The following is a 24,822-nucleotide window of genomic DNA, read 5'->3' as shown; positions in this document are numbered from 1 at the left end:
GGAGTAGAGGATGTAGATGTAAAGTTAGTAGTAGACACTGAGGATGAAGATAGAAAAGGAAGCTCAATAACTGCCGTATGATAGTTTAACCATAACTGGGCTGAGCTGCACTGATGTCGGAGCAACCCCAGGGGCCCACTTTAGTGTAATCCACAAAGACTTAGCAGGCTGACAGAATCACTCAGCTACTGGCTCTGACCTGGCACTCAGCTCCCTGTGGGGCAGAGCTAGACACCCACACACACCCACACACTACCACCCCCAGAGAAGAAAAAAGAAAGAGAAGATCCCATGGCAAACCTCAAACAAGTACGTTTGTTCTGATCTTGTAAACATGTCTCATTGTGTAATATATTTCATGCGGACTGGAATACTCGCCAGCGAATGTTTACTTTTTTCATGAAAGTTCTGTAGAATCGATTAAAGCAAAAATCAATCTAAAATGAGGAAAATACTTTATTTGGCATCTGTATGACATTTCAGACAGAATAACAGATTGTAATCCTTTACTGTCCCATGAAGGTGAATATGTTTCCACATCTGTGAGCAATAAATCTGTGAGCTGAAGTGCACTACTTCTGATGTGTGTACACAAACACACATGAACGTCAGCAGCTATTCTGTGGTGTTTACATTTCCGATTGCAATTATATTCTCCATTCTTCTGTTTCGCAACTGTAATAAGTACTAAAAGCTCCAATAGATGACTAGAACCAGTTCACTTCTAGAATAAACATTGAATTGATCTTAAACACTCTTAGTGGTCATTCTTTTCTCTCTCTAACACACACACACACACACATGCTCATGCATACACGCACAAAAGCCTCAGTCATGCACATTGAGAAATTGTGACCTATATGTATAACCTTTCTATATTCAGCCGGAGTTGTGCCCCATTGAAACAACTTGTGGTGCGAGTGGTTTCTGGGGGGACACTGGGATAGAACTGGCAGTGAAAGAAGGGGGGAGCCGGTAACTCTGTGGCACCGACCTGTCTCTCTGATCCAGTCCAGACTGTTTGCGACGTCACGGTGTGGTGTCCTGCCCTCTTTCTCTAAAACACACAACCACAATCCCAAATAGCTCTAAATGCAGCTCTGCGGAGCGCTCTTATTTTGGCCCCATTGACGCTTTATGAGAGTTTTACAGTAAGAGTTGGGGAAATGGAACGAGCTCTACTTTGGCTTTGAGAGATGAGTTTTGCCAGAGCTGTTGCACTGACAGCTCATGTATTCTGTTTTCTGAGGCTATAGAACACAATGCTGGCCAACACTGATCAATAGAGAGTTTTTTTTTTTTTTTAATGAAATTGTTTTCTGTTGGAACAGTTTTATGGTGCTCAAGGTAGAGTCACAGTCTACTGACATATACAACAAAATTCACTCGGCCATGAGGTAGCGTGGTAAAAAAAGGGGTACGGGCCAAAGTTCAAGCTGAGGTTTTGTTTCACAGATGGTAAAATGCAGTGTAAATGTATTACATCAATATGTGTAGCCTGCTATATTGCAGTTACAGTAGAACATTAGTTCAGCCTTTTCCACTGTAGGAACAGAATCGACAAAATATTTATGAATCTACAAAGTTGTGGTCAGCAGATTTGGCTTCAGCAAAGGGAGGTTGCCTTATATCAACCAGCTGCTTTGTTTTAGGAAAACATAACTTGTCACGTAATCGTCCTGAAGAACCTCGGAGGAATTTTAATGCAGGGGGAGAAGAATAGAGTACAACCACTTGATAAGCTAAGCGAACCTCAGTTTTTATCCAGCCTGCTCCATTCATCACCATAATTATCACCTTTGCGTGAATACAAAAACACACACAGACGCAACGCACAATAAATGCTTGAGTTATTTGCATATTTCAACATTTTGAAACCTTCAGTGTTTCTTTTGGGGGGGAAAAAATTATATAAACATTGTTTCTGTTTGTTTTCTTTAGGAGATTAAAAAAGGAAGAAAATATGCACGCAAAGTTGGAAAGAGATGCAGAGGTTTACATCAGCTTAAAATATCTGCAGAGCACCTCCTTCTCAAAGTGTGTGCGCACTTCTGAAGCTACAAAGTGCTCTTGTGGTAAATCCCTAATTGTGTGTGCAAAACCCAAATCACAACCTTATCGCCCTGTAACCACAGCCAAAAAAAAAAAAGACGGTGTTGTTCTCTGCAGAACAGGCGTATAAATATTTACACAGTTGCCTGCGCTATCTGTCAAACCGTAGGTGGGAAAGGAGAAAGGAGCAGATCGAAAAAGGCCTGCCAAGATCAGACGTCCGAGATTTCTCTTTGAACATTTAGAGGTATCCGTGCCTCTTCCTGTGTCTGTCAGGTAAGTCATACCTGTGCACCTGTGGGTTTCAGGTTTCCTCTGCCTGGTCTATCAGCCTGCTGTGCACCTGGATTTCTGTTTATGCTACTGCTGAAGGAGTCCTGCTGGTATGAAGTCACTCACTCACTCAGACATCAAAGGAACCTCATTCAGCATGTGCAAGTAGTTTCTCACCTTCGTGGACATAAGAAATCCAAAGTTGAAGGGTCATTAAACATCCTTATAAGCCCTGCTGTTGACAGAAAGTTCAAATATGTAAAAAATGACCTTGGTCTCCTTCGAGTCTTTTTTAAATTTTTGACACTTTTTCTACCTACTTGCTAACCTTGTAGCTTTCCCTTATGCTTTTCCTTATTGGCCTACGTGACACCAATCAGAAATGTAAACACTTGTCATGATGTAACACATTTTTTGCAAGTGGGTTCATATGCAAGTGCGCACACACACATACACACACACACACACACACACACGGGCCAATTGACAGGGTCACATATGGGATGTGCTCCTAAAGTCTGTATCATTTTACCAATGTAAATATTAGTCAATGTCAGAACCGTTTATACTGTAATGGCAGTCCATCAGCTCTACTTTCCTTAAAGCACTTTCCCTCTCCTCTCGCAACCCCTCTCCTTATTATTCCCCTCTCATCCAGCCCTCATGTAATCCCCTGTCTCTCATTACCCAATCTTCTCTCCTGTTCTCTGCATCTCCTCTCGAGCAGTCTCTGACAGGGCCCAGTCGTCTTCCAGACAGCCCCATTCCCCCCACGTTGAAAATCCCCCTCTTCCTATTCTCCTGACACAATATGATTAATCATTCCATTAACTGATCCACTGATCGTTGAGGGGCGCTTATGATACAACCTCAACCATCCTCCTGAGAGACACCCAATCTTCAGGCCATCTTCCAAAGCTCTCAAGCAAACTCTCCTTGTCTTTGTTCACTACACGCCTAAAACAGCTGTCATCCAGTGTGGGTCTGACTGTCTGTCACTAAATCTGCCCAGGGGTGAGTAGACTGAATGAAGAAATGTAACCTGGTGCAGAAAAACATTGAAATGCTGTTATGAGTGAAAATAAAAGGAAAGGATAGATGTTATTGTGTGGTGAAATCTGTTAAAGACACACTTATTTAGAAATGGATTTGTAGAAAGGGAAAGGTATATGAAAAGGTGTTTAAAAAGACAAACACAGACAAACAAAACTTAAATAGTATAATACTTAAAATAATAATGAATACTGTGAGTAAATACTTCTCTGCTGGTTTTACATTTGATATTTATTGAAACAAAGTAGGACATTGAGCCAATTTGTAAAAAGTAACAAAATATCAGCTATAACACATTAAGTTTAACAAACCTCAAATTCATGGAGAAGCTTATAAATTTACATATTGGATTGGTAGAAATAGTTTGTCTATTGAGAATCATCACAGGGATAGAGAGCAGTTAACTGAGTGGTACTGGAAATCTGTGGCGATGATCAAATCTGAACATCCGTGACGTGTGTGTGTGTGTGTGTAACAGTAAAACTGAACGAGTGAGAAGAAAGAATCTGTGTTTCGAAACAATAAGGTGCATTTCCCTTTACAAAAACAGTGAAGAGCCGCATTGGTGAGAAATTTTTAAAATAAAAAAAAGTGACTTCAAATCTTGGGATGTCCGAGTAAATATTGATGTATGATGGAGATGATGCATTACTGTTTTAAGCTTAAAAGGAGGATCTGGTTAAAGAAAATAAATACAGTTTACTGATTGGTTGGATAGACATACTATATACACAGAGCATGGAATATTTCACCACTGTAACCACAACATTGCCCATATATATTCAAACCATGTTAAGTATTGTAGAATAATGTTAAATGGATAATCTGAATTAATATGGAAAAGAATGTAGGCTATAATATTGATATATTTGCTGATGCACTGTAGTAAAAAAAACAGCTGAACAGACATGTACAGACAGGTTTAAGCCTCTGTATCAAAGTGCATAATGGTGGAGGGCTTGTTGCAGCACCTGGGGAACTCTAAGGCTTCTGGGACAGCTTAATAAATGGCCCAATCCCCAAAATAGCCCTCTTATTGTACCCATTGTACTCCAAGGACTCGTACGACTCAACAGTGTTCCTTACTCTATATGTGGTGAGAGGGGACAAGTAGACTTCAGTAAGGATGTGAAGGCTGGTTTGGGGCTGGGCCCATGAAAACACATCCATACGCTACAGCACAAAAGGTGTTCTCCTCTCCGCACAGTCCTTCTCAGACAACAAACCAGGACCTCTTAGTCAACTGTGCCACAAACATCAAACTCTACTCTTGGGATGGGAAGCACAGTCCAATTTTGCAATCAGTGTGACCCATTTGACAAGAAAAATGTTATTTTCTGAAATTAAAAAAAGGATGGGGAGTAGGAGTGTGGGGGGGGTTTCCAGACAGATTTAGGCACTTTACAGGGTAAAAATCGGCTGGTGATGACTGGGCCAAAATAAAATCATAACAATCTCAAAATAAATATTTCACGATACTCTCAGTTTCTGAAGACATAAGATTTTTTTTTTTTTTTGAAAAAAAGAGTCAGTCTTTTTGCAATGGCATAATTGTTTAACTCTATAAATATAATTTATATAGTTTCTTTCTTCCATTCTCTCTGTGTTCAACTCCTTTGCTCCTCAGCTCATGAATACACACAGATGTATGCCCATCGTCTGCAAGCAAACACACACAGGCGACACTCCTCTTCTCACTTGCAGACGAATTGGTCTACGATTTTGGTGCAGCGCTTGCACTTGACGTAGCAGCACCAGTGGAACTTGCAGTGGCAACGCTCCACTATCTGGGCCTTGTACTGGTCGTAACCGCGCCCGCAGCACATCAGCTCACACCCATCCATGCCCTCCGAGGTCTTGTTGCAGAGGCGCCCCACTGTGCCCAGCGAGCCCGTGCTTTGGTTCTTCAGGCAGTAGTCTGGACTGGATTCGATGTACACCAGGTCATGACTCGTGGGAGCATTGAACTTGCTGTGCATCTGCACCATCTTCCCACGTGAGTTGAGCTTCATGGCAGCAGCACTGTCGTACTTCTCCTTCAGTGCGTCACCCACCTTGCGGAAGTCAGCGAGCTGCAGCCAGCAAGTCTTCAGGCTGCAGGAGCCTGAAACCCCGTGGCACTTGCAAGACACGTGGGCAAGGTCTGACACCGTCTGAGTGGAAGAGACAGGAGAAAAAAAAAAAACAGATGAAGAACTTGCAAATTCATTTATTCTTGCGGAAAATGTCCAAGTGACACATGCTTCATATTTGTTATTTGACCTCTCTGCATAAATATTTGCACTATGTTCTGCTCATGATCTCATAATGCATCACTTTGCCATAAAGGACAGAATGATCCTGTCCATGTCTCCAATAGTGCATTGAATAAAACATTGTCCACTCATTTGTCCTACTTGAAAGAGAACAGCCTGGCAACAGATATCTAGCATTACGTTTCCTTAGAGGTGGTTTCAAGATGTTTGGAAAGGAAAAGAAACCCCAGAGCTGCCTCCAATGACTCCATCTCCCAACAGATCAAAGCCTCAGGAGGAGAGAGCTGACAGAGCTGTTACACAGATGATCAGCCGAGACCCATCTGATTGACCTGGATTGTCTCACTTCCAACTCCTCTTGTTCTTTATATCACTGGTTGGTCTCTTTCTAGGGCCTGCAGTTTATATCTCCCTGCTTGCTTTTTATTTGATGACATCTTCAGACTGTGTGTGTTGTGTGTGAGAGCATGCATTGCATATAACCTCAGTTCTTACCCTCCTTCCAGCCTCATTGTTGTGAAGATTCATCAACAGCCGTGCGCTCTCATATGAGCCTTTGGGGTAGCTCTTCTCCCTCTCGCGTGCATCCACAAACTCCTTGGAGAACCTGTAGCCGTAGTTGAGGTTGTCTCCGCAGCCGCCCCACAGCCAGTCTCGTGGCAGGTCTTTAGGGCGGGCCGCACGGCTGCACCCACAGCTGGAGAGCTCCCCCTCTCTGCAGGCACGGCTCACCGCGTTCACAACCCCTGCTGCGCTGATGGCATAAGTGAACGCTGTTTCTCGACTGCCTGCAGACAAACAGGAACGCCATGTCAGTTTGGACAGAATAAGAAAACATAGTAGATGCGAAATGTCCAAATTCACTTTTAACTTTTGGCAAATCCATCCACTTTCATTTTTGTTTACATTAAGTACATTTATTTTATAGTGAATGTGTGTCACTGTCAGTTTGCTTTAAGGATTCGTACAGTGTTATGAGACGTGATGTCATATGACAGCATTCATCATACATTTAAGATTACAGAGCACTTCAGCCAAGTCCTGCAGGCTCCTCATCACCACCATGTTGAATGGTGGAATCTGGTTTGCTGTTATTGGGCTTCAGCCAGAGAGAAGAGAGCGCCCTCAAGTGACAGAGATCCTTCTTAACAAGCGGCTTCCATCTCATCCAAATTGAAAGTGACAACAGCTCTTTTACTTTATCTGTCATGACTGAGTGATTCTGGAGCCATTGCTCATTGACTCCCCACTGTTTCTACCCTCAACATTTCCTCTATAGAGACTAGAGTAAGAGGGAGTCTTAAAAAACTAAATACACGTAAGCAGTTTTTACTGTCACCAAATGCTCGTTCCATTACTACCACCGTACAAAGCCACAGACTAGAGAAGAAAACCAAGATGAGGAGATAAGCGACTATAGAAGAAAGAGCTGAGCAAACTATGAGACTCCGTGTTGACAATGAAGATGGGGACAGCTACAAAATAAAATAAAAAATTTTAAGATATATTTATATCTACCTGCTGGGCCAAACCCTTTCGAGAGTGTTGCTTGTAATGACAATAACAGATGGCCAGAAAACGAGAGATGAGGGAGGAGAAGGAAAAGAAGACTGAAGAGATAAGTCAAGAAAAAGATTCTGAAGGAGGAAAAAAAAGAAAGCACACATGAACTTAATATCACAAAAAGGCAGTAAAAGACAATGATGGAGAAAAGATAAATTATATATAAAAAAATAAAAAAAAACTCTGAAAGATGTTCAGGTGGGAAAACTCTGGCAAAGAGCAGAGGTGATCAGACTGAGAGTGGGGGATTTAGTAGTCTTGTACAACTTTTAATCCAGCCTGAGGATATTGGCCTAATGGTAGACCTGTGGACGGACAAACTGTCGTCTCCCAACCACGCCAGCACCCCCAGGAGCTCAGCTTTAAATCACCAGTGGTATCCTAAGCCAGCCAACAGTAAGACAGGATTCCAGATAGAGAGCTATAGAGGGGAGGACATGTTTACTTGGCCCAGAGTGGGCCGAGATGAGAGCAGTGTTGGGGAGGGAGAAAAGGAATGGAAGAATGGCTGCTGATGAGGTTTCTATGAAGACTGATCTGTGGAAAGGGAGTCAGCAGCACCAGAGACAGAGTCAGAAAGAATCACAAAGAGTAGTATGAAAACAGTGTGTGCACAGAATATCATGCAGGGTATGCTCACAAGTGCATTACATTAAAGGGTTGATTCATCTAAATTAAGGCAAGTGAATTGAATTTGGTGTCATTTAAAAAAAAAAAAAAAAAATTCTTACTGGACTCTGTTTTTAGTGGCTCTACTTTGTACCAAAAAAATGTCACCAGGACAACTGTTGACAGTGTGTTCTGTGGATTATCAAGAGTAATTGGAATATTATTACTGGAAAGACATAGAGACGTTGCTGTTGAGTGCATTAAACATTATTTTTAAAGCCATGAACAAAAATTCCATCCATCATTTATTCCATTAATTGCAATGGTGTGGGAACAGAAACGGATGGATCTCTCATAATCTGGATAAATGTGTGCATTATTTATTTATTTGTTAGACATTTGGGTGGACTGATCCTTTAAAAGACCACCAACATGAACAAAACACACACACACACCCTCTGCATGTCTTACTTAGGAATTTGAAAGATTCTCAAAGTGGGATCCATTCAAATTTTTTTTCCACAGTGCAGCCAAGCCTGCTGTAACTCTGCTATTATGACAACACTGACACTGAAGCATCATTACAATTCAGCTGGAGAGTTATGATAAATAAATGATTCACATTACGCACAGAAGTGAAAGCTCATATCCAAAAACAACTAAAACAAACCATGTTACATGAAAGGATCCACTTTTAAGAGATGATTGGAAAGTTCTTGAAATTTCTTTAAGTGATCTGAGCACACAAACACAGACAGACACACAGTGTAATCTCTGATTGGTGATATATTGGTGCATACACTCATTGCACTCTCATTACTTGTAAATACAGGGCAGCTACAGTCCATGCAGTCCAGCTCCACAGTGTGTATATCCGTGTGTATGTTAAATAAGATTAGATTGTCTCACATTCATCAGGGGAAAAGCAGATCCTCTGCCTCCCTCCTGCTCCATGTCGGGAGCTGGTTTAGCAGGCCAAAGCCACATGTGATTTATCCAGCAACCTCACCCACCAACTATTCCCTCCACACAGCTGCTGAGAATCAGCAGCCCCATACATTTCACACACACTTTCACAATCACACAAAGGAGGGTGAGAGAATCAGACAGAGGGAGAATGAAGAGAGGAAAGACAGAATGTACAGATCCTAAATAACACCAGTGAAAATGTACCGCTTTGTGTGTGTACGTTGGTCTTTGTGAACACACGTTGGGGTTGTGTCTAAGAATACATGCCATTTTAAACATCCTTTGCTCATTTCTTACCTATTTGCATAACCCGTCCAAAAACAGAAGAGTTGTCCACCGTGCTACAGTTCCAGCGCCGATGTCTGAACTGGTACTGGCACTCTCTAATGCCAGTCTTGGCACCTTCACCGATGTACTGCATGTGGTCCTGGTAGAGTTGGCACAGCTTCTTCTGGCCCTGTGACAGGCCCACCAGCTGGCTGCACAGAGGCTGGGCACCAATGATGTAGGCCTCCGGGATCAGTAAAGGATTCATGGCCAGAGACCTGGATGAGGTGGACACATAATGCAGTTGTTTTCAACCATTATGCCACTATGACCCAAATTGCAAGCAAGTATTCGGATTGTTCAGATTCATAACCGACAGCTGATTTCTCTTCATTAGTTTCTGTCTTTTATGGATAAAGCTACATTGAGAGATATTAGGTGCTGTTATTAAACTATTATTTATTCTTAAATAAAATAAACCCTACATGCTCTGAGCTCTTTATGACACTTGACTGTCATGTGTCATTTTGGACCAAGAACATACAACAAATGGAAGCACAGATAGTTGAAGAAAATAAGAGTCAGGATGAGAAAAAAGGGAATGATTAAGAAAATATAAAGTAAAACTAGAGTTAAGGTTCAATAAAGAGTGCACAAAGTAAAACAAATATGACAAATTTAGTGTCTTAAAGCGGTGGTTGCCAACTTTTTTTTAAAACTTGTGATCCTTTATAGCCAAGCAATGGCCGTGATCTGCCATCACAGGCTGCACATTACATCTATGAGCAGTTCAACTAAAGAGCAATGTCCCGGCCTCTGATTGTTTTAATTACAGGCTTTACAAGGCAAAGTATTTTACAAAAGTTTAAAGAAAAAACAAACTTAATTTGGTGTGGCAGAAATGTGTTTTTCTCCTTTCTCAACTCGTTAAAAGTTACCAAACACTTATATTTTATCTTGGAGTGGTTCCGAGTCCCGATTCCAGGTGGAGAAGCATCACCCTGAAAAGAGGGCATTTCATGATGACCATTTCCCTCACGCCAACTCAATGCACCAAAGGATAACTCTGCACTATCAATTTCTGTAGCTTTTTACAGTACTACTTTGGGAAAAAATCTACTAATTTTACCTTAAGTAACAAGTTGGTTCATTAAAGAAAGAAAAATGAAAATAGATTGGAAGTAATACAGAGACAGAGAGAAGCACAGCAGAAACAGAGAGAGAGAGAGGAACACTAGTATGAGCATCTGGTTCCAGGCCGCAGGACAATTAGAGCAGCCCATCCCTGAGCCCTAAGAGAAAGACAATTAGCCCCCAGTGTAACCTGATCGACTGGGGAAACTTAGCAGCCAGGGAACACAGGCTGAATACACACAACATAGACACACACAGAAGGAAAAAAAAAAAAAAAAAAAAAAAAAAAAAAAAAAAAAAAAATCAACATACACACACGCAGACTGACACTCACACACATATACAGTCAGCCGGCTCACTACTCCGACACTCTAAATCATTCACACCTGTGTGTCCTCTCGCAGAGGAAACTGAAAGACACACACAGTTTGAGCTCCAAACTCAGCTTTCCAAAGGGTCTGCGGTAATGTACGAGTCCTCAGCTGGGTCCGTAATCCAACTCATTATTTGAACTTTAATGTAGTCGCCTACTGAGCTGAGCCCATTCAAATATGTTTATCTGTACAAATCCTCTTCAAATTATTTGTTTACATTATTATTTTCATGTAATTGGGCCATCACCACATGATGTCAACACTGACTTTGTTCTGCTCATTTGAAGTAAATAAAAATTTTACACGGAAAGTGTGGCTTTCCTGTAAATGTTCTCCTACAAGCACTTAAATTGGGATACACAAGTGCACAATTAGACAAGAACACAAACAGCCACAGGATATAAAGAGTTGTGATTTGCTTTAAGTAGTGCTTCTATGGTGACTGGTAAACAGTATTTTTCCCTATCAGAAGTACTGTATGTAGTGTGTGTTTAAGTGCTGCATGCTCAAATATAGACTTTTCTAATAGCAGTACATGCATGCACGCGCACACACACACATAAACATGTACGCGCAGTCACACAGTGTTTCGTGTTTGCACATATTTGGACGCCGACTCATAAACCACAGCATTCTATGTTTTCTATAATATTCATAATTTTGGTTTGGCAATATGCGAAGAAAGAAAATAAGGGAGAAAAAAGGTCTTCCTGAAAAGCTAATGTGCTACAGTCAGCATGTTGTGTTACTTCATATGTGGTGCAACTGAAGCTGAGGAGGCTTACTTAGCAAGCGTGCGCACACACACACACACACACACACACGCCTGAAATTGACTCTGAAACTAAGTAAAAGACAAATATAAACACTAAAAATGTTGTTTTCTTTATATATATAAAAAAGAAAAGAAATCAATATTACACTAAGTCTTTGGCTTTTCTTCATGTCTCTTTTCAGCACTGCTACCACATTTACAAATGTGACTCATCTGTGAGTGAAAATGCCTTTTGAAAGCTAACAAATCTCCACTGGCCATATAAAAACACACAAAAAACAACACTGCACAAATTAAGACACACACACACAGACATGGTGTACATATGGAGAAAAAAAATATATTGCATACCACCATGAGTTGGCCTCCACCACCACCTGCATGAGGAGGGTGAGGAGCGTAAGGGCAAAGACACAGTGTCTGGAGTCCAACACGCTGCCAAAGGGCCAGCAAACCGGCCGACACACACAGCCCAGCCCCAGGTTCATACTGCCGCTGATCTGAGGGAGGACAGAGAAAAAGATGCATGTCAGTCTGCCTGTCTGTCTGGAGGTTTGCCTTACACACAGTCTATTACGCTTATTGCAGAAAAATACTCCGGCGTATATCTGTGATGTCAAAATGTATGAAGAGACTGCAGGAAAAATTTGCTCTTTTACATGTAAACAGCCCCCGTGGTTATGTGTGTGTGTGTGTATGTGTGATGAGAGGCCTGAGGCCATCAGTGCTTGCACAGCAGAGCAGTCATTTGGCAGCAGGTCTGAGTGTGAATCACAGAAGACTGATAGAAGTGCAGCCGGAGAAGACACAATGACCATGAAACCCCATCTAGACACATTCCTTATAGTTCACTTTACTCAGAGAGAGAAACACAAAGGCAGACAGAGAGAAGAAAGGGGGGCTCAATAGAGTGAGTGTGTGTTATTTTGAATCCACTTCAGACTACATATTTACTGTTGACAAAAAGGGTCAAAAATAAACGTGTCTATATTATCCAACAATTATGATTGCATTTACAATGCAAAGATATTTGTAAAAGATCTTAAACATGTTAGGGAAAAAAAAAATCATTTAGTTTTTATTCCTTTTCAATCTATGGGAAGTTGCTGTATTTGTTTCTGGTGGTTTAAATTTTGTTCAACCATATAAATAAGAAACACCCTTGGAAAATAATAATAAAATTGTTAGACAAGTTCCTTTTATTACAGTTAATTTAAAACATTTTAATAGGACTTTAAATCTTTTTTTTAACCCTCAACCAAAAACATGGAAATCAAAAAGAAAGATTTTAGTTTTATTGTTTCCGTGGAAACGGTGATGCATCTTTCTAATAAATACGTAATTTGACAAATAACGGCCATGTCGTTCTATAATTATATTCAAATTAATTTTCCTATTTATTAATTCACTGTGGATCGGACAGAAAGGAGCCACGTCAGCGGATACTGGACTATGACCTGGTTATGTGCAGACTTAACGAAAACTACAAGGAATTGAAATTAAAAAAATACATTTTAAAAAAATGGGGAAAAAAGTCAATTATCTGCTTATATGCGTGGCTTCGGTGATAAAGTTTGGCTGCTGTGTCGGTAGAAAATGAGTTAAAATAATTACCCCTAAATTTGCGAGTCAAACCGATGTGCCAGCCTTCCAGTTGGGCCGTGTGTGAATTTTGGGACTCAGAGCAGCTCTAATTTGTCACGCTGCGTTATTTTCCAGGGTTGAGTCGTGGAGACCTGGGCCTGCCTAATACTCATTAAAGACCAGGCCAAGTTCACCATCACTCACCCACACACACACACACACACACACACACACACACACACACACGAGCATGTGCTTTCAGTTTGTGCGCCGCTTCAGTAATAGTTGGTGAGGTTATGTTATGTTCCTTGTAGTTCTTCCACATAAATTAAAGCAATAATCCACAGAGGGCGGCGGTTTTACACTGATTTTAAACCAACTAATTGGAACTGTTCCGGACGCCAGGAAGCGGATTTAAAAATATATTTTCATTTACGGGTAATTAGTTCTACAATTAAATATGAGTTTTGCGCCAATCATCAGGAAAAACTCAGCAGCGGGGGTGACAGGTGACACAGAGTTTTCATTCTGCATATTCATATTTGAATTAACTGACACCACAGGTGCATGCAATTATCTAACATTCCACAACTGAGTCTCAGCCAATCAGAGCAGAGAACAGTAATTATTCGTTTTAAGAGACGAACAAGATGCCAGGTTCTTAATCCTGTTTTATTCAATATGATCCGATTCAATTTTGCACATTGCTTTGGTTTATTTTTTTTATAATCAAAAATACATTCCTGCAGTTGGCCACACACACACACACACACACACACACACACACACACACACGCTGCGTAAATCGTACGCTCCGTGACCCCTGCAAACGATTTGACCCGAATGAAACATTCATAGCACTTGACTGAGTGACTGACGACTACCTTGCTGATTCCTGTCGGTAAGAGTGGCATCAAACTGGGCACATTTCAGGAAGAGGACAATTACCGTCGACAGGATGATAAAACATCGGGCGCTGGTGTTGCAATGGATCATATAAGAGGCTATTTTTAAAAAAGGGGCCATGCGATTTCTATTAAACCTAAAGACTTATTTAAAGTTTGTTTTAAATGAGAAAAATGTCTTTGAATTATTTCACATATTGGTCATGGCCTATGTCTTTTTTTCGTTTTGGTTTTTATTTGACTGAAACCCTTATCCAAATGATCTCAAACACTTTAAAAATTAAATCTAACATTTGAATAATCTGTGCGGCAAATGATGGGAAAATGTGATGGGAAACGCATTAAGGTGTGATGAGTGTCAAATTACGACAGCTTTTAATGAATGGCTGTGACATTATTTGCAGTATGGTGACAATGAATTTGAAGTTTCTTGGGGGGTATGGATGTGTAGGAAGGGAAAGATATACATTTAATCCATGGTGCATTTATGTAAAACGGTTTCACCTTTCCTCAAACTGCACAGCACTTACTGACTAATGAATGAAATATTATCCGCTTTTAATAGCGCAAAATGAGGAGTTTCTTTCCCTGCCTGTCCTGTTGTTTAAAAAAACCAGGAGAGGGAGCCAGGTACAAGGATTTGATGAGGAGAACCAGCACAATGAACACTGCCTGACTTAATGTTGGGACCGTTAACAATGGAAAGATAAAGCAGCCAATTCTTTTTTTATCGTTTAAAAGTATTTAAAAAACACAGCTTATGCTTAATTCATTATTTCCCCAACAGGACATTGACATATGGGTCGCAGTCAAGGAGGAGAGATGGGGAGGGGGGGGAGTAGCATGTTTCACACATCACATCTGTCAAGAACTGTTGTCCCCATCCAAGAACCAAATATTAGTCCCAAAAAAAAGGTCCCACTGAAACACGGATTTTCCACTATCTAAGATTCTCTAAGAAACTGCGGCTGCATGGAAAAGTGAGCGAACCAGGAGACCTAAAGGCTACTCACCAGGGAGCACAGCCCGTTAGAAGTTGTAATCCACTTTCTGCAGACGATATCAAACCAATAATCCCAGTGCAGGCCAGGTGGATTTAAGATTTCCTTTTCCTCTACAGTGAAGACAACTGTCGTCGTTTTATCCGGATCTCTTGGAAAGTGCTTGGTCTGGGGGGTGAGGAGAGTGTTATGCTACAGCTGAGAGTTCTTCGGGTTTGGTGTTTTGGTGAACACGAACGCCAAACACTGAACGCGCTCCGTGCGCCAAACACTCCGGAGGGCTGGTAGGAAGCAGCGGGATATATAAAACGTCCAAAGACGGTGCAAGGAAACGTTCAGTTCCTTTAACGAATCAGTGCGTGACTTTGCAGTTACTTAACAAATAAAAACCATCTACGGCAACCCAAAGTGCCACTGGCGGAAACGTCGGATGTAGCCTACTTTGTCGATTCTCTTCTAATTGAAAGCGGCCTACTTTTATAGTCCCTATCCAAAAAAAAGAAAAAACTGTTCCAGATTATAGCTAGACTATGTCAAACCAAAAACATGGAAAATCTTGTTATGAGCATTAAATCCAGCCGCTAACACGCTCAGGTCATAGCGCGTTTTACCTGCGGAAAGATCCACACGGTGATCCTCGCCACAAACGACTTGTCAATTTACCTTCCATTCTGTGCAAAAAGAAAGAAAGAAAGAAAGAAAAAGAAAACGACTTTGACAATTCCTCCGCTCGAGTTAAAAGTCTTCACATGCAAAAAAGTAAGTCATCCATCCATCCATCCAAAAAAAAAAAAAAAAAAAAAAAAAAAACAGATGCCACAATTAATCGGCTCCAGACAGTATGCTCCAAAAAAACTTTCCGCGCGGACTATCTCCAAACAGTGCGGCTTGGCGAGCGCGCACGGTGCCAGGGGGAGGAAAAGAGCACAGCGTGTGAACAACAGAGGCTTCGGATCTGTCGCCCTCTCACACCGTATGTGTGTGTCTCTGTGTGTTGGTAGTGCAGAAAAGTATCGCCGACTATCCCTCCCTCTCTCCTTTTCTCTCTCTCCCTCTCTCTCTCTCTCTCTCTCTCACCTGCTTCTTCAGCCGCCTCCTCTCACAAACTAGCACACTGCAGCATGGATGCGCAGCGCAAAACCTTCAGATGGCGCATGCGCTTCACATTTCTCCCCAAATCCCCCCCTTTTTTTTCTTCTTCCAGCCACCAACTTTCAAGAACAGAGGAATTTGAGTGTAGGTAAAAATTGTGGAGACAGAGGAGAGAGAGAGAGAGAGAGAGAAGGGCGGAACAGGCTGTAACAAAACAAGCGTCTCTATTACCTAAAATAAACTTATAAAGCACCCGAGGCTATTACCCTATCCATACCAGAGCAGAGTTAAGATTTTCACTGGCAGCGGATCGAGTTACCACTCAGTAAAATCAAGACAAGCAGGTCCATATCGTGTGCTTATACAGGCTGCTCTCATCACCTGAAGGGCCTGTGAGCATTACGGTCATTACGGTAATTATTATTTTATGGTACATTATCTCAAAACATGCTGCAGGAATCCGCCGGCTTACACTTAGGATATTTTTCAATGAACCCGATGATGAGTGTCAGAGGGCAAAGTGTTTAATAGTTTCACGTGTGTCACTGTAGATTTCTCAGTCTGTACACACTGAAGGCATTCAAGGGTGAAGGCCTTGTTATTTTCAATTGTGCTGGACAGAATTTCATCTGGATTGAGGAAATGGAGATAGAATAACAGTGAGTAAAAGAGGTAAAAAAAAAAAAAAAAAAAAAAATGCTAAAATTAATGGAATGGGGCAGTCACGTGAATCTGGCTGTATGCCCAAAAAAAGAGAGACTTGCCTCAGGTGATAGGAGGAGGAAGAGGAGGAGAGAGGAAGGGGAAGAGATTCATTCAGACATTTTTATTACACTCAATCTTGTTGCAGAAATAGTCACATGCAGTCAATCTTATAGGTATACTTCAGGTCTGATTTAAAAGCAGTCCCTTGACCCTTATTTAAATGAAGGGAGAAACGATATGTGATGACGAATGGTTCATTTTGCTTCCAGCATGCTCAGCTTTGTGGCTCTTTACAGCACTCAGACAAGCTCAAAGCTGTATTTACCTTTACATATACTGCATATGGGCACTTCAATATTGTAGAATATTCTCATTTTTGTCTCAAGTATAAATACTGAGCAGAATTATACAGGGAAAATTAGTATTTAGGCCTTCTTGTCTCTAATCGGGGAAAAAAAAAAATATCAACTGATAACTAAAAGTGCTTTCAAAAGAGCCATCATTTTGTCACATTTTTTCCACCAAGCGTACGTCTCCTTTAGGAATGAAACTCTTGAACGCACGGCTGTGAATACCTTTGGCAGAATTGAGTGTGAAGTGCCGTGCAAATTTTTGCAAAAGTTCTTTTCCCAGCTAATGTTACCGTGGTGGATGCTGGAGGCTGCGACTGCGTCAAAGAGCACTTAAAACATGCTCAGCCACATTTCTGATCCCTCACCATGCCTCACTATAACCCCCCCCTACCACCACCACCACCACCACCCCTCCCACTCCACTCTACCCCCGACGTTCCCCTAGGAAGAAAACTGGGCAACATCTGGCTGAGTTTATGAGAGAGAGAGAGAGAGAGAGAGAGAGAGAGAGAGAGAGAGAGAGAGAGAGAGAATTGGTAGACCATGAAAACTAGGGAGAATTCTTTCTTGGGCAGTGCAAGACTCTATTGTTGTAGTTGCCATTAGTGGCGGTGAAACTTTAATCTTGTGAAAATACCCATTGTTGCACTTAAATTTACCAATAACACTGCCGATGTCAATCTTCACATTATTGTCTTTCTGATAAAACACATGTTGCAGTTCTTGTGAAAACAACTTTTATTCAAACAACAGAAACAAGCTGACCACTGCAAAACACTGTAGAATAAGTCATGGGTGTATACTGTTATCCCCAAACTTTCACAGTCCTCACAGTCATGAAAGCACACACACACACACACACACACACACACACACACACACATGCACACACACTGTACAAAAACTTTACATATTAGGTAAGGGCAATGTGGAGACACTATTTTACTGTTAAATCAAAACACAATATTGTACATTACCATCACCTCAGGACAACTTCCAGTACAGTGAAAAAAATAATAATAATGACACAGTGCTTTAAAATGCAAGTCACTTCATTATAAACAGATTAGCCACTCAGATTCACAGGATCAATAAATAGACAACAAAAGAATATATCAGTCATCAGCATAAATCACACACAGCTGTTCAAATGTCAAAAAAGAAGAAGAGTGGCACTCAAAACTGTTTCGGATGTAGAAAAGCAAACAGAACATGATATTGGCTCATTAAACAAACGCACAGCAGGCTAAAAGAACACAAGGAGAAATGTATAAACAGACCGTTCTTACAGTAAGCTGGCTGATTTGAGGTCAGCAGTGTTTCCTTCGCTGTTAATAAAGGTCCTGATTTTCAGAGAAGGTGTAAGCTGATCCTCAAACTGTTTTCATGGGGCATCTCTAAACCCAAATTTGCATTTTCTTGTTGATCTCTCCGCAGGATGTGGGAGATAGTCAAACAAATGAGTAACTAGGGCGGTTTAGTGGGTAGTCCAAGTGATTCGGGTTGCAGTCCCATGTCAGTAATTTGTTTCAGCAGACGGGGTTGTCTCCTTTGGCACGGTACATTGTGAAGGTTTCTGTGGATTGTGCATTTTGAGGTCCATGTTGTGATATTTACAAAAGTTCACTATTTAGCTGGAGAAGTAAACACATTCATGCCATCATAAAAACATCTGGGATTGGCATGCGTTTACAGCTAGTTCCACTGGCTCAGCTTAGCCACACTGGTAGTCGACAGTGGTGGAGTGATTGTCGGTTGATGTGAAGCCAGAAACTCTGTAGCACCGCAGTACTGTAAAATGAACCCAGCTCCCAGTCTATTGGAAACAGCTAGGGAAATGAAGGCAGTGGACCGCTTGCCAATACCTCGAAGCACCGCACTGATGACTGATGCTCTGGTGTTGGACATTCACCTACAGTGAGTTTAGGTCCTCAGTAGGCCATTCTATTTGTCAGTGAAGGTGACATTCATCAGCTAGTTGGAAACTTTCTGACCAGCTGAGCGCTGAGTTTGTCCACACTATAGTGAAATGGTGGGTCCTGGAGTATATGTGTTTCACTGTTTATATGTAAATCTCATGGTGATGATGGTGGGCAGGTTATGGGCCAGGTGAGTGTGCATGCTTGAAGTCGAAGCTCTTAAACCTCTTGGTAACTGGCTTGCGGTTGAAGCTCTTGAACCTCTTGGTACCTGGCTCTACAAGCAGCTGTGGAAAGAAACAGTGAGAAAGAATAATCAGTATGAGAGGTCAACCACAAAGAATTAAAAACAAATGCTAAATCCCACACAGGGATACGAAGATGCATCATTTAGCCAAAGATCTAAAGTTGTTTTTAATTTCCTCAGTCGTCTCCCAAAAGTTGCGTCATACAATTGCATTGCTTTGTAATGGACAAAGAGAAGTCAGACTCTCAGGTCCAGTGTAGATATTTTGTTTTTTCTTAGCTTTAGATTGACCATTTTCTTCCTCTAACTGTCTGGCGAACCTCCAGAGCTCCTTAAGAATGCACTAAATGCAGTTGGCAGCAGCCCAAACATCAAGTGCTCATTAATAAAAAGCAAAGAAAAAAAAAAAAAAGAAAAACTATTGGAATGTGTCTGTTATTCAGGCCGCACAGCAGTCAGCAACAACTCACTTCTTTCCTGAGGGTTAGGCTGTGAAAAAAAAAAGAAAACAATGATGTATGTCTAGCTCGCTGGGGGCGCCTCATTGGCTGAGCAAACAGCCCCCAAAATAACTACCAATCACTGAAGACGTTATCATCAGTCACTCAGAGGCGGCGTAGTAAAAGATCTTTAACACAAACTTTGTCTGACGTTCACAGGTGAAGCTCGAAAACATGTTGTGATAGAGATGATTTGAGCTGTGCGATGACCCCAAAACTGTAAACATTACAAGTGTTACAAGTATTAAATGGTACCATATTAGGCTAGCGTGTGTGGTGTGTACAAAAGAGAAATGTCAAATCGTATGTCCAGTTCTGCAGGGCTGCTCACACTCTTCCTGTCTCACTCTGATTGGCTGCCAGGCGGAGAAGGACCATCCATTACAGCCAGGAGTAAATAAACATGCACAGCAATTAAAGTGCCATCATTTGTTATGCAACACAGGTTGTGTGTGTGTGTGTGTACACATAAGCCCGCCTTGCGTGTAAATGTGATCAAATGTGTGTCTGTGCATGTAGATGCTTGTGTGTGTGTGAATTTGTGTATGTGTGCTGGATGCCATTCTCGGGTTTCTTCGCCGTCGTCTGCACTTAAATTAATGATTTGGGGGCCAGAGAATCAACAAATATGGCCTCCGGCAGGGCATAATGGAGAGCACGACCTGCCTGTGGATGTGTTTGAAGACCGCTCCTCTTTCTTCTCTATCAACACCTCACTACCGCCACACAACAGACGCATTCACTACACAAACTCGCATGTGACGCCTGCGTTCGTGTTGTTAATGAGGAAGCGTGTGTCGCTATGTGGTCATGAATGTGTGTACGCTTATCGGCCCGTGATTATTTTACATGTCAGCATGTTGTGACAGAATGTTAAAAATCATCATATGGAATTTTCTGTTGAGTATGCTGAATGTAAGTTATGCCCTCTTTTAGAAACATGTGACAAAGTAAAGCATATTATATCAGCCAGAAAAGCTACCGCCATGATCTGGATAATTTAGTGAGCTCAAATGGCTCCGACAGGCTGCTTAAAGCCTTTTCAGCCCAAAGGTCATTGTCCACAATTTTCTGCATCATCAGCTGCGAAAGGCAGCACGAAAAGCCAGATCCATGTATACGGCAGTGCACAAACTGAATGTGTTACACACATTACACACTAAGTAGCACTTCCCTATTTCAAAGAAAAAAATTGAAACAAGTTAAATATGATTTAAAACAACTGCCATTGTTTTCACTATTTCCTTTAAATGACTTGTTCCAGTGAATATTTTTCCATTGTTGGAATGATGTTTGATAATTCTTTAAGCAGCAATGCACAGGAGAGGACACTTGACACAAAGTCATAAACACACACGGAGATTCCATTTTAACAGACACTGGAGGATGTGTAGCAGTTTGGTTGTTCAAGGACAGTCTGGGTAGGAAAGTAATAAATTGCACTGTGATATCCAAACCATGACCTGAATCTTCACAGGATCAGCTACTGAAAAGACTTAACATTAACACTTGACACTCACTCAGACACAACCTTCCCATTATCATAAAGAGACACTTCACAAAATGTAGTGAGTGAGTGGGAAATGTTCTTAATGCCTTTATTTATACATATATACATGGATGTATTTCTGTGGCTCTTTCAGGTTTGTTTTAGATCATGCTTACTCTCCTTTAAATCAGACATTGCTTCCATATCAATGCATACCTCTGAACAACAGAATACATTTTCCCTCTCTCGCAGCACTCAGCCATCATCTCCTTCTAACTCAAATCAGCCATTCCTATCTTCTACTCCCCGCGTAACCCTCATCCTCCTCCCAACTCCTCCACTCTCAGCGTGCTTGATGGTGGGATCAGACAGGGTGAACATTTTCTCATATTAATACTGGTTTAGCCAGCGTCTGGATACAGGGAAATGATTGACTTATCAAAATGTTCAAATGCCCTCTGCAGAAACAAAGTTGTGTTTCTAGTTGAGGTAAAAAAAACATTTATACAGCCTGACATTTATGTATTATTTAAAAAATGTTCACTTTGTGACTAGTATTGTGTATCTACATACACAACATACTAGGCCAAAGCCCTTGTACGTGGTTAGGTAATCTAAATGAAGCTGTAAGGTGTCTATTTTGTTAGTGCACCTGTATTTCTCCCAAAACCTACTAGTCTGTCTTTCTGTCCAACTGTCTGTCTTCATCATGAGGATTGGGTATCAAGCCTGAGAGTTTGGATGTGTGCGGCTGAACCCCTTCTTGTCTTTAAGTGCTACTAATATAAACTGCCTGTTAAATGGATCCTTGCAGAGTTTTGGGACCACCAATGTTAAAGTGCTGCTCTTTCACTTGGAATTACCCTGTGGTTGGTGTCCTTTCGCTCCTACAGAAAAAAAGAGAAACACACCAAATTCAATTACCAGTACAAAGATTGGTACCCCCCACCCACCCTGGCTCACCTCACTCTACCAAGAGTTGAGATGTAAAACAAGCCATTCGGTGGTATGAAGGGGGAGATTTGGTTGAAATACAGGAAGAGAGAAGTGACAACTAGTGACTGAGCTGACTTTCTCGCTGTTCTCTCGAAATAGTCATACATATTCCTTTTCACTGAAACAGACCTAGTATGTGACCACAGAAAAGATCATGTTTCTGATAGGACGGTCTATTTAACCTCCTGAAAAGAAGGTCAGAAGAGAGGCAATTTTGACAAAATACCTTGCAATGAAAGCAAATCACTGTTCTTATCATATGTCTGATTTATTATGGAGTGAATGTAAAGGAAATTTATCATGCTCTGGTGGTAAATATATACCATACACCATTTCTATTACTTCAATGCAAGGCAGTATTGAAGGTAATCCATTACACAAATGTGATTAAAAAAGCAATTAAAATTTGGTCCGCTTCCAATTCATTTACCTCAGGAAACAGGTTCCCACAAGCTAAAAACTCAGATTACTATTATTAGATGGTTAAAAAAAAATCTCTGCACGCATGCCCATCCAATCATTTTGAAACCATAGCCCTTTAAAACCCTTCAAAATATGGTCTACATCAAGCCATCCCAGGAAGGGAGAACATCTTCTCTGTAACAATTGCTTCAAGAGCTTGCTCTTTCTTCCCTACATTTCTCCTTTTTTGCCTCTCTCTTTCTTTTTTTCTGCCTGACTTTTACAACTTCCTCCTGGTTGGGGCTGCAGCTCTAACCCAAACAAAACTCCATTTTTTAGTTATTGGCCCTCATGGCATGTAATGGAGAATCAAGCTAATTATCCCTACAGCTGTTTTCACTTGCTTTTTATGTAAGCAATACCTGGCTGATTCAGAGAGTAACAGTGAGGCCCTTCTTAGCACTCCAGGCCTCCAGGCCTGCTGGAATTAGAGAGGAAAATGCCAGGTCCCCCCCCCTCCCCAACCACCCACCCACCCCTGATACTGCCCGTGTGTGTACCCCTGCACCCATCTCCCAGCACACAACCCGACGCAACCAAAGCCCGGCCGTTTGCAACCCCCTGCAGACCTAAAGCTTCCATTTCCACTCCCTCATACACTCAAAACTTTCCCTTTGATGTTAAGCAAAGCTGTTCTTCAACAGTTAAGAAGATGGATCTGTATGACAAGCGCTCATTTTCTTCCACTGATGGTCCTTGGCAATTAATGAAGGAGGTGAGCTAGGGTGCGGCTCGGATTAAATTGTAACCATCTCCTGCTGTCATACGACTAGAAAGAGACGGAGTGCAAAAATGAAGAGAGAGGGAAAGAAAGACAGAGGGGTAAAGGCGGTAGAGCAGGAGAGAGGGGGGTAAAGAGTGAAAGAAAACAATCCCTCAAAGGCTAATTACATAATTTCCTTCATCTGAGCAAACACATGCTGGGTGAAAGCAAGTGTGAGCAAGCCTCCGAGATGCCAGGCAAAGAGGTGCTGAGGAGACCTACTAACACAGTCGACAACTGCTGTCTAGCAAAGGACAACCTATACAGCAGAGGTACTGAGCCAGATCTCAGTTTGTAGCTTTTGTAGGATTCATATCCAAAACCTCAGTATTGATCCTCCCTTCTCTAGTAATTTGAGGTTAAAGTGTCTCTCTGCAGATAAACAGTTGCTGGTGTAATGTTTCCCTCATCACAGTTCATTCCTCACTTCAGCCAGAAATCTGTTCAGTACAAACACCACTAGGTGGAGTTGACTGTTGATGAGAAAAAAAAAAAATCTCATGTATCAAACTCATTAAACTCCCATAGAGAGGCAGCATGCATCTGTAAGTGAGCCAGACACTGCGTATGCTTCACATGTATCATTTCTGAGAGCTTGATTCTTGTTCAAACACTAGTGTGCATCAACTCCTTGTGCCGCCTCAAATTGACATCTGGTTTGATATTAACAGAGACAGAGAAGGGAGAAAGACAGCGGGGAGACACTGGTAGCAATTTTAAGACTTCTATTATTTCAGCTAAATTATAGTAAAGACTTTGCCAGCTACAAAAAGTAAAAGAGCAATCCCTCCCTTGAACTCTCTCCCTCTCCCTTTCTCTCTGTTTTGTCTCTAATCCTGTGAGGAATGATGGAGGGCTCTCTGTGGAATGGTGGTGAGTTTCCCCGAGTCCGGCCAAGGTGTGCCAATGTACAAATGATACGGGTGGAATCTGCAGTACCTGCTCCTAATGTGGAGGCCGTTTTCACATATTTTGCCACCACTAAACAAACACACGCAAGCAAGCATAAAAAGCAATACGTGTGCATGAATGTTGAAAAGGACAAGCATCAGAATGGGAGATTACCGAAAAGTGTTACTGGCAGGGCATGTTCAGATATTCATTTATCACTTAAAAGCCCCAAGGTGAAAAAGAAACTATGTTCATAAAAGTGCATAATGTTCATGCAGGTCCAAAATACAGGTTTGCGCAACAACAATAAAAGGTGCATGGAATTCTCTCTGCTCCCAAATTCTTTGCTCCTCCCCTCCCCTCCTCCCCCCACGCTGCCTCTCTTGATCTGCCTCTCCTTCCTCTGACTAATTTTCACTCATTTACTCCTTTAAGCTTTTTTTGTTTTTTTGTCTTATCACAGGATTCCGTCTCTTTTCCCCTCTCGCTCTGTGCACAGCATGATTGGCAGCGCAGAGCAATGCGGAGAGCTCTACTGTGAGCCGACTTCATGTGTGTCAAAGTCTGTCTGTGAGTGCCTGTGTGGATGTG

General features: G+C 41.6%; 2 protein-coding genes across 6 annotated transcripts in view; both read right to left on the bottom strand.

The window, feature by feature from the left end:
- Positions 1-3,962: 3,962 nt before the first annotated feature.
- On the bottom strand, positions 3,963-16,081 carry wnt5a (wingless-type MMTV integration site family, member 5a). Of its 5 annotated transcripts, none has more exons than XM_027288879.1 (6): positions 15,892-16,078; positions 14,827-14,982; positions 11,676-11,824; positions 9,072-9,319; positions 6,129-6,421; positions 3,963-5,531 (listed from the first exon to the last, which is right to left on the bottom strand). In XM_027288879.1, exons 3-6 carry the CDS (start codon positions 11,810-11,812, stop codon positions 5,073-5,075), a joined length of 1,137 nt encoding a protein of 378 aa, XP_027144680.1. In that variant the 5' UTR covers positions 11,813-11,824; positions 14,827-14,982; positions 15,892-16,078; the 3' UTR covers positions 3,963-5,072. The 5 variants fall into 5 exon arrangements, with proteins under 5 accessions (XP_027144680.1, XP_027144681.1, XP_027144682.1 ...); XM_027288880.1 differs by lacking the exon at positions 15,892-16,078 and adding an exon at positions 15,426-15,883; XM_027288881.1 differs by lacking the exon at positions 14,827-14,982 and having other exon boundaries at positions 15,892-16,081.
- A 2,479-nt stretch (positions 16,082-18,560) lies between these two features.
- Positions 18,561-24,822, bottom strand: part of LOC104933184 (ERC protein 2-like) — a 156,292-nt gene continuing 150,030 nt past the window's right edge. Inside the window, exon 20 of the mRNA XM_027288591.1 lies at positions 18,561-19,170. The gene's annotated coding sequence lies outside the window, so the exon portion shown is untranslated. The remainder of the gene's footprint in view (positions 19,171-24,822) is intronic.

This window comes from Larimichthys crocea, chromosome XV (assembly GCF_000972845.2).
Source record: "Larimichthys crocea isolate SSNF chromosome XV, L_crocea_2.0, whole genome shotgun sequence".
NCBI lineage: Eukaryota > Metazoa > Chordata > Actinopteri > Sciaenidae > Larimichthys > Larimichthys crocea.
Note: the sequence above shows the minus strand (reverse complement) of the source record. Positions and strands in the feature narration are given on the sequence as shown.